The sequence below is a fragment of the Ceratotherium simum genome, chromosome 34 (assembly GCF_057802395.1).
Source record: "Ceratotherium simum simum isolate JZ-2026a chromosome 34, ASM5780239v1, whole genome shotgun sequence".
Classification (NCBI taxonomy): domain Eukaryota; kingdom Metazoa; phylum Chordata; class Mammalia; order Perissodactyla; family Rhinocerotidae; genus Ceratotherium; species Ceratotherium simum.
In genome coordinates this window covers 19,571,432-19,588,294 of record NC_141933.1, presented here as the reverse complement: position 1 = coordinate 19,588,294, position 16,863 = coordinate 19,571,432, and the positions used below count along the sequence as shown (strand labels likewise).

Genomic DNA, 16,863 nt, shown 5'->3' with positions numbered 1-16,863 from the left:
AATTTACTTAGTGTGCTTAAATTTCATCTTTCTCTCTCAAAGAAGGCAAAGATTATTACTGTTTTGTTCACTAATGTATTTACAGCACTTAGAAATGTGAATCGCCCATGGAAGCCAATTTCTAGATATATGATGGACTTATCTGTGTTCACTTTTCCCTCTGAAGGCACAAACAACAAGGCTTAAAGTCATAACCTAATTTATAGGAATCCCACTGGACAGCGAACTTTAAGAAAAGATATTGTACAATTTTTTCCACAGCTTGTGTAGGGCATATTTAACATCTGTGTTCCTCAAGCTATAGATCAAGGGATTCAACATGGGGATAATGAGGGAGTAAAATATGGAAGCCATTTTATCAGTGTCAAAGGAATGACTGGATTTGGGCTGTGCATATATAAATATTAAAGTCCCATAGAAGACTGTGACCACTGTCAGGTGGGATCCACAGGTGGAAAAAACCTTGCGCCTACCCTCAACAGAGTTCATCCTGAGAATTGCTCTGAGAATGAGCAGGTAAGATACAAGAACTATCAGAAGGGCTATCAAATCAAAACCTGCTAATATCAGAATAATCATTTCAATTTCACATGTGTTTGAGCACAGCAAAGATATCAATGGGAGACTGTCGCAGTAGAAATGATGAATGACATTGTAGCTACAGAAGGACAAATTAAAACTCTTCACGGTGACTAGAAGAGAAACAAGTGTGCTGTAAAGATATGGTATTGCCACCAGCACATGACATACCTTTTGTGACATGATGACTGTGTAGAGAAGAGGGTTACAGATGGCCACATAGCGATCATAAGACATTGCTGACAGAATTAAAAGTTCACTGAGAATGAACATGCTGAAGAAAGCCAACTGTGTGGCACAAAAATAATAGGAGATTGTATTTTGATCCACAACAAAATTTATTAACATTTTGGGACCCACAGTTGTTGAATAACCAAGATCAGTAAAAGCCAGGTGTCTGAGAAAGAAGTACATGGGTGTTTGCAGCCTGGAGTCCATCTTGGTGAGGATGACCATGCCCAAGTTGCCCACCACTGAGATGATGTAGATGATGAGGAAGAGCCCAAATAACGGAGCCTGCAGCTCAGGGCGGTCTGTGATTCCCATGAGAATGAATTCATTCAGCACTGTTCGATTGTGTGTTTCCATCCACATTCACTGGAAAACCTATTCTGGATAGAGACATGAGTAGAGTCAACAGCTTTCATGTAGTATAATCTGGTAAATTTTGATATATAAAGTTGGTATAAATAAAATAAATCCAAATTTACCACTCAGACTGATAAAATATTCCACCTCCTGCAAATAAAACATATATATTTAGTAATAGAAACAGAAATAGAGATAGAATTGGAGATAGAGAGAGATTTGTAATTTTCAATTGGGGAAACTTTGTCCCCCAAAAGACATTTGATAATATTTGGAGGAATTTTAGTTGTCACCCCTGCAGGAAGGGTGCTACTGGCATCTAATGGTCCAGTGATGCTGCTAATTATCCTCCTATATTAGGGTAGCCTCCAGAACAAAGAGCTATAGGGCCCCAAATGCCAATGGGCCAAGGTTGGCAAACCCTGATATATGATAATAGGTAAGATACAGACAGATATCAATGTAGATAAAGAAAGCAAAATTGAAAACATTAATCTTTAGGCGTTAGGTTTGTAGGTGTTTGTTAAACTTTTCTGTGTCATTTATATAATGACAAATACATAACCACATTCACAAAATTACAATCTAATAACATGGCAATATATACTTTAATTACATAATAGAATTTTTAAAATTCAAATTCTAATTACGTGTGGAAACATTTAGAGACCCCTACTTTAAAACATATTGCTATGAAAGTTATTATGCCTACAGGTGGCACAGGGTGAAACAATTAACAGGCGATCAATATTAGACAGAGGTGTATAAATAAGGAAACTCTAAAAGATCGTAGTAGAGACTATTTATCTTTATAGTGAAATATACATAGGTTGATATAGTCTTTGCTATACCTGTATTTCTGGTATATAAAAAGGAGTACTTTAGCAAATGATAGATTTCTTAATCTCTATACACATCAACAAAATCACCTATTTCTTGTAGAGTTTTGGGGAAGATAAGTGAGAATTAAATGTTTAATATGTTTATGGTACCTGGAAATATCCCTCCACCATCACGTGCATAAGGGTTATTTTGTGTGTTTGTGTTTATGTTTTTAAGTGGAGACAGTATGTTGTCCAAAATGGCGTATCTTTACATATGTACATACACATTTTTCATGTGTGACTTAACTTCTTTGTCAGGGGTGTAATGATGAATATATCGTGTAGTGTGTCACCCAAGTAGCTGTCCCCAGTGTGTCCCCTCATGACACAACTCCATGACTACAACTGGAATATCAATGTGCTCTTCTTTTAGATAATTTTTCTTCTACCTTACTTAAAATATTTAATAAAAATTTACTTAAAACCTAACATTATTTCCTCCTCCTGAGGTGCATTTTCATTATAACTGACATATACTAAGTTGTGTAACACATAAAGTATATTTTGTCATGGAGGAATCTAGGCTAGTATGAGGAAATTGAGCAAATTGAGAGAAAATGAGGCCATTGGAATAGGTTTTATATAATGACCTTTTATAAACATTCCTTTGGATAAAGACAGCCTCTACAGAAAAAAAAGTGTTTAAAATCACTATATTATACATCATACTGGCAAGATAAAATACACAAATACATATATGCATGTATATGCACATATGGATTTCATGATGTTATTTTAAGTCTGCACATTAAGGCCACAAAGAACTCCTCCATAATATGGTATAGCATTTAATGCAGACATAGATAAGTATAATGAAGTAAGGATGCACACAAATATTGTATCTATGCCTCCTTAAAAAAAAGAAAGAAAGAAAGAGAACTGATGCTGGCTACAAGGAAAATAGTATTGTCGGGAGTCTGAGTGAGCTCTAAGAAAACAAATAGAAAAATACAGTGTTCAAAATGTTAAATCATAAATGTGTTAATAGGAAAACCACACTTTCTCACATAAAACATTGTTTATAAGGTTGTGAGTTTCTGATATCCTATCCTGTTCCTGTGAACATACTTTCACATGTCAGAAATACTGAACTACTGTTAGGAAAAATGGTTTCAATCAAGGCAACAAGAAGCAATATAAATCTTGTTTAGGTCCAATGAAAAGCTAAAGAAAACAAATCATATTGCTAAGTGTTGATTTCTTGTAAGATGAGGGAGGATAGAAGGACTTTCTCTCATCAGCTTTAGAGTTCTATGGAAAGCATCAAATTACTTTTTCATTGTTTACTATCTGTGGGGATTATGAGATTTTTGTTTTTTAAATCTATACTCTTCGAGAAAATTATATGTGCTTTCTGACAGATTCCACTGGAAATTGAACATGCTGCACATTGTACCATCACCATAGAACCGTGTACTTACAGGTTTCCTAAACTCCAAAAAATTGTTTTTCACATCTCAATGTAAGGTGGAAACCCCCATTTTGCTCATTAAGAGATTAGAAAAAAATCACATTTATACAGTGATATATATTTTTATTAACTATTAAAATATTTTTGAGAAGGAAATAAGAGTTAGAGTCACTAAATGACAAGACTTGGAAAGATATCAAATTAGAAACTAAATACCTGCAGTTTTATAATTCTGCCGTAATTTTTAGTTTTTACTCATGACTCTTCTGTTCGACTTTCTTATCTCTTGATTATTCATATGATTAAGTATTGTATAAACATTAATACTACATAAGTAATATGGCATTGACATTTCAAATACTCTTAACAGTATTTTTGAAAATATTTTAACAATTAATCTGAAGAAAAAAGAGCTGTTCTATTCTACTTATGCATTATCAATAGCCGAATGCACTCTGAAGTGAATCATAAATCCTAATATTTTGCTATGCTTTGCCATAGAAAAAAGGTGTTGTCTTGCAAGTGTCACAAAAACTATTTAGATATTAGTATAATATGGTGCCACATGAAACATTCTGTTTACCTGTCATGAAACTCTGTCTGGGCTCCCCCACGTGCTTCATAACATGGCAGAGTGAGAACAATTTATGGATTCTCTTTCACCTTCTGAGACTCTCCCTGAGGAGATGCTGAATAATTTAGTGATTATCCCTAAAGGATTTGAAAGCTTAACAGAGTGCAAAGGAGAGGATGTGTTTATTGATAGCCCAGAACAATTTGTGTTTACCGGCGAGCGAGTTAGATTTATTTGTTTGTGTATTACATTCCTATCTTTTACTCTTGATTAATATTTTTTTATGCTTTGATGGTTAATTTTTTGTTCGTTTGGCTAGGCTTGGTGCCCAGTTGTTTGGTCAAACATCGGTCTAGATGTTGTTATGAAGTGTTTTTTTGATGTGTTTAACATTTAAATCAGTAGACTGAGTACAGCCAATTACCCTACAGAATGTGAGGGGGCCTCATTCAATCAGTTGAAGCCTTAAAGAGCAAAGACTGAGGTCCTCCAAAGAAAAACGAATTCTACTCCAGACTACAAAATAGAAATTCTACCTTAGTTTCCCACCTTTGCGTTCAAGACTGCAATATCATCTCTTGCAGTGCCAGCCTGCCCACAGATTTCTGCCTTTCCACTCCCGACAATCAGATGAGTCAATTCCTTAAAAATCTTTCTGTCTTTATACATACATTATATATATTACATGTATACATGTTATATACATAAATATAATCTTCTCCTTTTTGTTCTGTTCTCTGAAGTACCCTTGCTAATACAACCGTATAAGGAAATGGATTCATATATTTTATCTTTACAACCAGCTTGTCAGTATTCCTCCAGTTCTACAACGGTCTCCTCAAATGGATGACATAATGGAGACTTTTTAAATGCTGTCCTTTTGCATTATTCAAGTGATCAGATGAGTTAAAAATAACAATATATTGTGTATATAAGGTATTGTTCCCTTATTTTTTTTTGATTGTTCTAGTATTTTTTTTCTTTTTGACCATAGAAAGAGGAATTAGTTACTCCTACTTCTCATTCTCATTTCACAGTGAATTGTCATCATTTGTTAAGATCTTTTCTTTCATTATATTAGTCTGTATTACATTTCAATATTTCTTGTTTTTCCATCATGTCCAATACTCCAATTCTTCTTGTCTACCTTGACACATATTCTACTATACTTGATATATTGTCTACAATATCAATATATTCTGTAAAAAGTGTATTATTTTATGTGTATATGTTTCACTACATTATTTTGTTGTAATAAATTGTATTGTTGCATTTTAAATCACTTAATTGTTTTTGACGTATTCATGTTGTGACTTTTACTCTTTTCCTCATTACAATCAATAATATATAATCAATTTCATGGATCTATTCTTTATGAGTAGATGTTTGTCTCCAACCTCAATTAGTACCAGCACTACTACAACATACAGTTCAATGAAAAGCCTTAAGTTCACCATGTTAATGTGTTGTAAAAAAAAATTATTCACTGTAATTATTTTATATATCTGCCTCTTTCTGTGTGTGTTGATATACATACAAATACACCTACACCTACACGTATACCCATACATAAGTACACACAAAGTATTGAGATCTCTTAGAAAGAGAAAATATAATAGGACATTTAATTTTGTTAAATATCTCAGATTGGTTGTACCAATACCCTGTTCCACCAGCAAATAGATGAGGTTCTTGGATCTTCACATCTATAGCAGGTGTCTAAATTATGTTCTTTCTTGTTAATTGAGTAATATTGTAAAATGCGTGTTCCTATTATTGACTTTTTCTTTGTTTATGGTTTGATTCCTTGGCGTGTTTAGTAATTAGGTAAAATAACTTTATTAAGGTATCATTGAAAATTTTAAACTGCACGTATATGAAATGTGAAATTTGATTAGTTTTGACATATGTATACATCTGAACATCATCAAAATAATCCAGATAATGAACATGTCCATCACCCCAAAGTTTCTAAGTGTCTTTCTATGCAATATTTTTATTCTGCCCCTTTCTGCCCCACACTGTCTGAGACAGGTTTAGATTTAATTTTTTTAACTTTTTGTTTTGGAATAGTTATAGAATTACAAGAACTTGCAAAAAAAACCGTAAAAAGAATTCCTGTGTCCCACTTAGTTTCCCCAAGTGGTAACGACTTACGTAAATACAGTACAATATCATGACCATGAAATGAACATTGGTATAATCCGCTGACTGGGTTCAGATTTCACCAGTTTTACATTTATGCATTTGTGTCATTGTGGGTGTGTATATATACATATTTCTATGCAATTTTATCATATGTGTATATTTGTGTAACCACCGCTAGTCAAATACAGACCTAGTCCATCACCATCAAGGTGATGCCCTTCCTTTATAGTCATGCCCCCTCGCCTTCTGTAATTATCTTCTCCCTAACCCCCGTCAACCACTAATCCATTTTCCATCGCTATGATTTTATCATTTGATGAATGTTGTATACATGAAATATTGTTTGAAATGTTTCATGATTGACTTTTTTCAGTCAACGTAATTCTCGGGGTCCATTGTGTTTTTATGTATCAATTGCTTGTTCCTTTTTCATTGCTTTATCATTATTGTTCCTTTATTATTTCATGTGACTGATTATAGAGTTTCTTTACCCATTCAACCATTGAAAGACATTTAAGCTGTTTCCAATTTTAACCTATTACAAATAAATCTTCTATGAAGTTTTGTGCAAAGGTGATTGTGTGGACATAAGTTTTCATTTCTCTGGGATGAATATCTGAGAATGTAATCAGCAGTTTGATTTAATTTTAAAGTGCAATTTATTAATTTGTCCTTTTATGGATCGTATTTTTAATGTCATGTTGATGAACTATTCACCTAGTATTAGGTCCTGCCGAGAGATTTTCTCTTATGTTTTTGTCTAAAATTCTATAGATTTACATTTTATATTTAAGTGATGATTTATTTTGATTTAATTTTTCTGTAAAGTTTAGGTCATCATTCTAATTTCTTTTCTTTCTATCTTTATTTTTTGCCTATGAACATCCAATTTTTCCAGCAAAATTTGTTAAAATGGCCATCCTTCTTTATTGCATTACCTTTGTACCTCATGAAAAATTAGTTGGACTTTTTCAAAAGGGTCTATTTCTGGCTTCTGTATTCTATTATATTGATATATTTGTCAGTCCCTTCACCAATACCACCCACTCTTGATAACTATCACTATATAATAAATATCAACAGGCTGATTCTTTCCACAGTATTGTGATTTAAAAACATGTTTTAGCTATTCTCTATCTTTGGCATTTCATATAAATTTTAATATTAGATCATCTATTATCTGCAAAAAAAAATATTGCTGAGATAGAATTTGGGTTTTCATCAAACCTATAGATTGATTTGGGAAAAATTTATATCTTTTCTATATTTAGTCTTCTAATCTATGAAAACGAAATGTCTCCCATTTGTCTAGATCTTTATTTCTTTATTTAGCATTTTGTAGTTTTCAGCAAACACGTCGTGTACATGTTTTGTTGGTTCCTGCCTAAGTATTCATCACCCTTGGAGTGATCGTGTGTCTTTCATTTCTGTTTCATTGTTAGTATGTAGAAACCTGATTTGTATTTGCTTGCTGATCTTGTATCCTGTTACCTTACTGAACTCACTTTTTGGGTCTAGGGTTTTTGTAACTGTTTTTTGTAGTTTCCTTGAGAACTTTAGTAATGTGATTACTGACATCATTAGGTTTAAGTCTATTGCATTGTTATTTGCTTTCTATTCATCCCCTCTATTTTTTGTTCCATTTTTCCTTTTTTTTTCTGTTCTATATTTCACTGTGGACTTAACAGTTATAACTTTTTTTGTTGTTATTTTAGTGTTTTCTTTAGGGTATGTGGTATAAATATTTTACTTGTCACAGTCTACCTTCAAGCATAATCACACCCTTTGACATATAAAATAAGAATGTTACAATATTTAACCACTCCCACCACATCCTTTATACCATTTTGTTATATATTTTTATTATTTTTAAACAATTTTCTTTGAGATTTAAATTATTAGAAATCATATATGTAGTTATTAGTTCTGGTGCTCTTCATTCCTTTGTCTAGATTCGCATTTCATCAGGTATCATTCTCCTTCTGACTGAAGAACTTCCATTATCATTTCTTACAGAGCAGGTCTGCTCATGATGGATTCTTTCAGCATTTTTACATTGAAAAGTCTTTATTTTGCCTTCCTTTTTGAAAGATCTTTTTCTGGTTACAGAATTCTAGGTTGACAGTTATTTTGTTTCAGTATTTTATGATGTTTCTCCAATGACTTCTCATCTGCAATGTTTCTGATGATAAATATGTTATTATTTCTTTGTTCCCCTCTCTACAGCGTATCTTTTTTCTTTGACTGCTTAATTTTTGTATTTATCACTGGCTTTGAGGAATTTGATTTTTCTGTATCTTCAACTTGAAGTCTATATGTTTCTTGTGACTGAGGTTTATTTATCTTCTTGAACCTGAGAGCTTTTAATCTTTATCATATTTGTAAATTTTCACCTATATTGTCTTCAAATAATTTTAATTAACCCCTTCTTTGAGGAGTTCAATCACATGGATACTTGGCTGCTTGAAGTTATCTCCCAGCTTATTGTTGTTCTTTTCATGTTTTTGATTTTTTCACTCTCTGCATTTCATTGTGGATACTTTCTATTGCTATACCTGCAGGTTCACTAATCTTTTCTGTAATGGCTAATCTACTGTGAATACAATCCCACGTATCTTACATCTTGAACAGGTACATTTTCTCTCTGGAAGTTCAATTTCTTTTTTTTTTAACACCCTCTATATCTCTATTTACCTTTCTGAAAATATTATATACAATTATAATCGTTTTTTGGTCCTTGTTTGACATTTCAAACATATGTGTAAATTCTTTGTCAGTTTCGATTGATAGATTATTCTATTTATCATGAATCATGCTTTCCTGCATCTTTGTATGCCTGAAAATTGTAAAATATATCTCATAGATTGTGAATTTTTCCTTGGTAGATGCTGGATAATTTTGTATTTTACAAATATTCTTGAGATTTGTTCTGGGATACAGTTATTTGGTAATAGTTTAATTTTTCAGATATTGCTTTTATAATTTCATAGGTGAGTCCAGACCAGTGCTCTATTTAGGGCTACTTATTCTCCTCTACTGGAGTAAGACCTTCTTGAGTATGCCACCTAAAGCCCCATGAATTACGAATTTTTCTGCTCTCTGTGTAACAAATTGACACAATTCCTGCCTTGCTTTGAGTTCTGGGCACTTCTGTCTTTAATCCTTTCATAGGATTCTGTCTTTACCCTTGGGTGGTTTCCACTTGAATATGTTGATCATTCATCGGTTGAGTAACTGAGCGGGATTCTATGCAGAGATCCAGTGTCCTTTCTCTCTGTAATGCCTTATCTTTGGTGCTCTGTCTTGCAAACTCTAGCTACCTTCGTCTCACTGGACACTCAACTCTGGGTCTCTTCAACTCAAGGATTCTTCTAGGTTCACTTGGGTTTGCCCATTTATCAATGCAGCCTGGAAACTCTCTTAAGACAGGAAGGTGGAGCAACCATACGATTCACCTCATTTGTCTTTCATCTCTCAAGGAAACTGTCCTTCATTGCCCAAAGTCAATACTTTGAAAAATTATTGTTTCTTATATTTCATCTTTGTTTTTGTTTTGTTTTGTTTTTCTTGTTTGAATGGGTGAGTCAATCCAGTCTCTTTTACTCCATATTAGTTGGATGCAGAAAAGAATAGAAATGGTCTCCGACTTAAGATGATTTGATTTACTATTTGTCAACTTTAGGATGGTGTGAAAGTGATATGCATTCAGCAGAAACTGTACTTCAAATTTTGAATGTTGATCTTCTCCCTCGCTAGCAGTATTTGGTAAAATAATCTCTCCTGATGTTGGGCAGTGGCAGCAAGCCACAGCTCCCTGTCGGTCATGCCATCACCAGGGTAAACAACCGATACACTTACAGTCATTCTGGACCCATACAACCATCCTGTTTTTCACTTTCAGTACAATTTTCAATAAACTACATAAGATATTCAACACTTTGTTATAAAATAGACTTTGCGTTAAATGATTTTGCCCAATTGTAGGATAATGTAAGTGTTCTGTGCACATTTAAGGTAAGCTAGGCTAAGCTATGCTGTTCAGTATGTTGGGTGTATTAAGTGCATATTTGACTTATGATATTTTCAAATTGTGATGGGTTTATTGGGACATAATTCTATCATAAGTTGAGGAAGATCCATATTTGCATATCTTAAAGTGAGCTCTGGAACTAGTCTTCCCATTCTTTTAAAATAATAATTCTTCTTTTTTTAAACTTCTTACTTGCCATATAAGGATGAAGAAATATTATTGACATTTTCTTAAAATATGTTAAAATATATATTTATTTGATGAGATTAATGAGAAGCTCTTGATGGTTTCTTAGATAGGACATCAAAACCACAAGCAAAAAATGTAAAAATAGATAAATTAGACTTTATCAAAATTTAAAAGAACAAACTTTTGTGCATCAAAGAACATTATCAAAGAATGAAAAGATGAGCCACACAATGAAAAAAAGTACAAATCATGTATCTGTTAAGAGTCTAGAATATAGAATATACAAGGGACTCTTACAGGTCAACAGCAAAAAACAAAAACCTAAATTAAAAAACAGCAAAAGACTTGAACAGACATTTCTCACAGGAGCTATACAAATGGCCAATAAGCACACAACAAGATGTTCAAAATTATTAGTCATTAGGGAAATGCAAATCAAAACCACAGTGAGATACCACTTCATACCCCCGGGAAGGCTATTAACAAAAAAGGAAAATTACAAGTGCTGACCAGAGTGTGGAGAAATTAAAACATTTGTATATTGTTGTTGGGAGTGTAAAATGGTACAGCCACTATGAAAACAGTTTGACTGTTACTCGATAAGTTTACCATAGAATTACTATTATGACCTAGCAATTCCGCTCCTAGATATATACCCAAAAGTATTAAAACCCACAGGTGTTCATACAAAACCTTGTAGGTAAATGTTCATAGCAGCATTATTCATAATAATCAAATGGTAAAAACAAACCAAAAGCCCATCAACTGATGAATGGATAACAAATGTGGTATATCAATACAAGGGAATATTAATAAGCCATAGAAAGAAAGAAGTGTTGATAGATGCTACAACAGGAATAAGCCTTTAAAACATTATGCTAAGTGAAAGAAGCCAGATATAAAAAGCCACATAGTGTGCAATTCCATTATGTGAAATATCCAGAATAACAAATCCATAGAGACAGAAATCAGATTAGTTGTGACTTGTTCAAGAAAACTGATTTAATTGTCAGAGACGATGCATTTAGGGACACAATTTTGGTGGATATACAAAGCATTATAAATGTCATCTGACTGAATAAATGAGAGGTTGAAAAACTCTGCTCTTTTCTAAATCCATGCCAATAAATATTAGTCTCCCTGTATGTGAGAAAAGATATGAGATATTTTTCTCACCATCTTTAGAGTTTTATGTAAAGCAGTAAACTCTTTTTTTTAGTATGGTTCTATTTATATTTACATTATTTTATATGATTATTGAATATGATCTGGTTCTGACATTTTAAACCTGTTTTTTTTTCTCTCAAGACTCTCAAAACATGTATACAATACGATGGGCAGAGCTGAGCATTGGACCTTCACTAAAACCAACCTAAGTGCAGAGGTTGGAGAAGTTAAATCATTCCCCAGCCCTGCCCCTCTCCTCCTGCCAAATACAGCTTTCAACACTAAAATAAGTGACAATATATGTATTCTACAACAAGAGATCAGTAAAATACGCATTTAAATGCATATATTTAAACATGGAAGTAATTTTGGAGTGGGAACAAAGACAGTTTTAGGAAGAGCTATTAAACAAATGAGTGGAAAAGACACTTTAATTTTAGGTAAAATACACATTCATGTTTTATAATTTCGCAAAGACTGTTCTTGGTTTAAATCCATGTTTGTGCAGATTTTAATCTTAGTGTTTTGTGGTGTTTTAACTTATTATTAAAGCTTAATGTGCATATTAATAAATGCATACATCATAAGTAAGTTTTTACAAACTTATCACATCTGTATAATCAGAATCCAAATTAAACAACAACTGTGGCAATAAAAGTAAAATAAAACAGTGTCAGACCACAGAAGAATCCTTCATTCTCCTTTCTACCATATACTGTCCCCTTACATGCACACACATACAAACACAAAGGAATAACCACTATTCTGACTTCTAAGAGCATAGATTATTTTCACCTATTTTTGTTACTTCGTATAAAAGAATTCTGTACGTGTTATTTTTTTTGGTCTGGGTTCTTTGACTTAATATATTTCTATTGGTAATTCTAGATTGCTTATTTTCATTTCTGTATACAATTCCATTTTATGAATATATCACAAATTAGTTATCTATTATTCTATTGTTAAATATTAGAATGGTTCCAATTTTGAAGTTTTGTAATTAGTGGTACTATAAACATTCTATTCAAATCTATGTTTTGATGAACATAAAACTGTTTTTTTTTCACATTTTTGGGTCTTTATAAAATAATAATAATCAGATTTCATCAGGTATATATTAAAGCTAATCATTTATAGCCTGTAAAAAAAACCTGATGTACACAAAAATTTCCTAACAATGGTAGTTAAAAACATCCCTTGTGTCCACAACAATATTCAATCCAGATTGGCTCAATCTTCAATGTATTTCTATTTGGGTATAATCCTTACACTGAAATTGCTGAGTCATAGGATATGCATATTCAGCATTAGTAAATGCTGCCAAATGAATTTCCAGGGTGGTTATAACAATGTACAGTCCTACTAGTAGTGCAAAGAGTTATGATTGCTCAACATCCTTGTCAAGATCTAATATTTTCCATTATTTTCTTTATAGCCACTCTAGATACCGTGTATGAGTATCATTATGTATGAGCATCATTGTGGTTTTAGTTTGCGTTTTCCTAATGCTGAATGAAACTGAGAAACTTTTCATATGTTTATGGTCATTTAGATATTTTCTTTTGAAAAGTGTTCATTCATGTCTTTTGTCATCTTTGTATTGTATTTCATGTCAATTCTATATTGATCTGTAAGAGTTATTTTTATATTGTGCATGAGTCCTCTGTCAGATAATAAATCTGCTTATATAGGTCTGATAAAAACATCATCTCTCGCTATGAGTTTCCCTTTTCACACTATTAATTTTGATGGACAGAATTTCTTAAAATAGTTCAATTAATCTTTTTAAATTTGATGTAGTTATTGTTTTGTGTGTTCAATTTGAAAATCTGAACATTTCCAATATCACAAAGATGTCCCACTATGTTTTCCTCTAAAATGTTTATTGTTTGTATTTCACATTTAGATCTTTAATCCAGGTAGAATTGAATCTGTATAGAGTATGGGTAGGTGTCTAGATTCTTTCTTTTCCTTAATATAAATACACAATTTACCTGATAGCATTTATTGAAAAGATTATTCTCTCTCCTTTGGAAAATAGTGAGGCGTCTGTCATTAATTAGGTAACAGTGTATGTGTGGATCTGTTTCTGGAGTCACCATTCTATTCCCTTGATCACTCTATCTGTCCTCAGGAAAACGTTTTCTTAATTACAATAGCTTTATAATAGGCTATGACATCTGGTAGTGTAATTCCTTCAACTTTCTTCTCCTTCTTCAAGATTATCTTTACTATTTTTGGTGTTTTGCCTTTCTGAATAAATTTTACAACCAGCTTTCAAAGTTCTAAAAGGAAGCAGGAAGGCAGGAAGGAAGGAAGGCAAGAAGGAGGGAAGGAGGTGGAAGGCAAGAAAGCAGGAAGAAAGGATTGATGCTGGGATTACATCGCAACTGTAGAGCAATCTAAAGATATTGGACGTTGGTACAATATTGTCTTCCACTCCATGATCATATTTGGTTAAATTTTCGTTGATTTGTCTCTTTTAAATGCCTTGTTAAAATTTTATACATATCATTACTGAAATCAGATTTTTTAAATTAGATTTATTCTTAAATTGGGTTTATTTATTTATTATTTTGTGAGGAAGATCGGCCCTGAGCTAACATCTGCCAATCCTCCTCTTTTTGCCGAGAAAGACTGGCCCTGGGCTAACATCCATACTCATCTTCCTCCTCTCTACATGGGACGCCTTCACAGTACGGCTTGCCAAGCAGTGTGGCCCGTGCGCACCCGGGATCTGAACCAGTGAACCCCGGGCCGCTGCAGCGGAGCGCGCGCACCACTTGCGCCACCGGGCCGGCTCCAAATTGGGTTTATTTTTTAATGGTTTCATAAATGTTATATTTCCTTCGATTTTATTTTCTAGTTGTGGGTGGGATGTAGAAATAAAGTTGATTTTTCTAAATTTATTTTGTTTCCAGCAAATTTCCTAAATTCATTATTCTTCTTTTGTAAACCTCTTATGTGCCGTATAAATACAAAGAAATATTATTGACATTTTCTAAAAACATGTCAAGAATCTAACCACTTCTCGTTGTCTGACTGTTCCCACCCTGGCTTAAGCTTCTGTTCTCTCCCAAATTTATCATGATTAAACCCCTCAGGATTTTCCATTTCCAAACGGTAGTATCCTACAGTCTATTATTTACACAGCAGTCATAGCTGTCCTTTAATCAAAGATAGATGAAATCACTCCTTAGCTCAAAATCTTTCATTTTTTTAATCAATCAGAATAAAAGGCAAGTTTTACAATAGGCTATATAGACCTACAAGGTTGGATTCCATGTTACAAGTCTATCATTATCTTTTCTACTTCATATTTTATGCTCCAACCACCACTAATAAATTATCTATAGATTTTCCTCTATCTTTTTAATCATAACATTTACCAATAAAAAAGGAGGTTTGTGATTTCCTATCTTTATACATTTTATTTCTTACCTTTTCATAGTGAACCAGCTACAATGCCTAATAAATACTGAATATAAATGATGAGACTGGGTCTCTGCATCTTAGGACCAATTTCAGAGGGAAAGTTTTCAATGTTTCAATATTACCTTTCAGGTTTTATGTAGGTTTTTAAAGAGTAATGATATGTATCTATCATCATAATATCATACAGAGTAATTTCACTGCCCTAAAAATCCTGTGTTCAACTTATTCATTATCTCTTCCATATGTAGGATTTTATTTTATTTTTTTTGTGAAGAAGATCAGCCCTGAGCTAACATCCATTCCAATCTTCCTCTTTTTGCTGAGGAAGACTGGCCTTGGGCTAATATTCCTGCCAATATTCCTCCACTTTATGTGGGACTCCGCCACAGCATGGCTTGACAAGCAGTGCGTCCGTGCACGCCCGGGATCCGAACCCGGGCTGCCAACAGCAGAGCGCGCACAGTTAACCGCTATGCCACAGGGCTGGCCTCAGTAGGATTTTTATAGATATCATTTATAACATTGTTTTCTTCTATTCTGCTCTGCTCTACAGTTTATTACAAGTCAGTGTTGAGTTTTATCATAAACGAATTTTACTTTTACTTGTAATAATATTAAATTATGTAATTTACATTATTGGTTTTCAAATATGAAATCAACCTTGCATTCTTGCTTATATGCAGTACTTCTTTACCTGTATCACACATTCTAAAACAAAATGTATAACATATAAAGTGCCCGAATCTCATGAGTACAGCTTGGTTTCATTTATATTCGTATATACGGGTGTTAAGTTTTGTGAGGCTGGTGTCTTTCACTTAATGTTACATTTATTCGTCTTCTTTCCCCTCCTTCTTCGCCTCCCTCCTCTTCGTCTTTGCGTTGTTGTATAGAATACATTTTTGGAAAATTCCATTATATTTTCACCCATTCTACCCTTGATAAGCATTTAATGTCTATGATGATGACATCTTCCAAAAACATTGTATCACTTATCCTCCAGTGGACCTCATTTCTCAGGAATGGAGTTGCATCATAGAGGAGACACACACTACAATTCAGTATTTACCACACTTGTTTCCCAAAGTTTTTATAGCAATGCACACTTTCTCAAAAAAGTAAAAGAATTTTACTTTCTCCACATTCTCATCAACATTTTGAACTGTTGTTCAAACAAACTTTTGAATTTTAGCTATCCTGGTGGGTGTGTAGTAATGTCACAGTATGGCCTTAACTTGCATTTATCTGATTAATGATTTTTTTAAACACATTTATGGATTTTTGACTGTTATGATATCCTCTTTTGTTAAGTATTTCTTCAGGTGTCTTGTCCTTTTTTTTCTTTTTTCCCTTTAGGTTGACTGTCCCGATCACACTGGTTTTAGGAGTTAGGCAATTTGTTGGTGGTTTTTTTTTTTTACCAAATTACTGATATCAGTACTTTTTAGGGTGTATGTGTTTCAAATGTGTCTCTCGGGATTTCCTATTCACTCTCCCATGATATATTTTGATCAATACAATTTTTATTTTGGATAAAGTGCTATTTATCTAACTTTTAGTGTTATTATTTTGTGTACCTTGTTTAAGAAATCTTTGCTTGTCCTGAGTCATGAAGAGATTATTTTACTTTTCTTCAAGAAACTTTATGCTTTTTGCTTTCACACTTATATTCATTATACGTCTCAATTAATTTTTACATATAATGCAAGTAAACGACTAAGGTTCATGTTTTACATAAGAAACCTGATCAAACTGGGTCAACTTTCTGAGAAGCTCTCCTTTCCTCACAACATTGCAGTGGGCTTTTGTTTTAAATCAAGTGAAATTACGCATGTGAGTCTATTTTTGGACTTTATTT

General features: G+C 33.0%; 1 protein-coding gene across 1 annotated transcript in view; it reads right to left on the bottom strand.

Moving 5' to 3' along the window:
• Positions 1 to 228: 228 nt before the first annotated feature.
• Positions 229 to 16,863, bottom strand: part of LOC101393024 (olfactory receptor 8K3-like) — a 41,334-nt gene continuing 24,699 nt past the window's right edge. Inside the window, exon 2 of the mRNA XM_087423296.1 lies at positions 229 to 1,190. Within this exon, the coding sequence (XP_087279422.1) occupies positions 229 to 1,173 (945 nt within the window). The 5' untranslated portion in view covers positions 1,174 to 1,190. The remainder of the gene's footprint in view (positions 1,191 to 16,863) is intronic.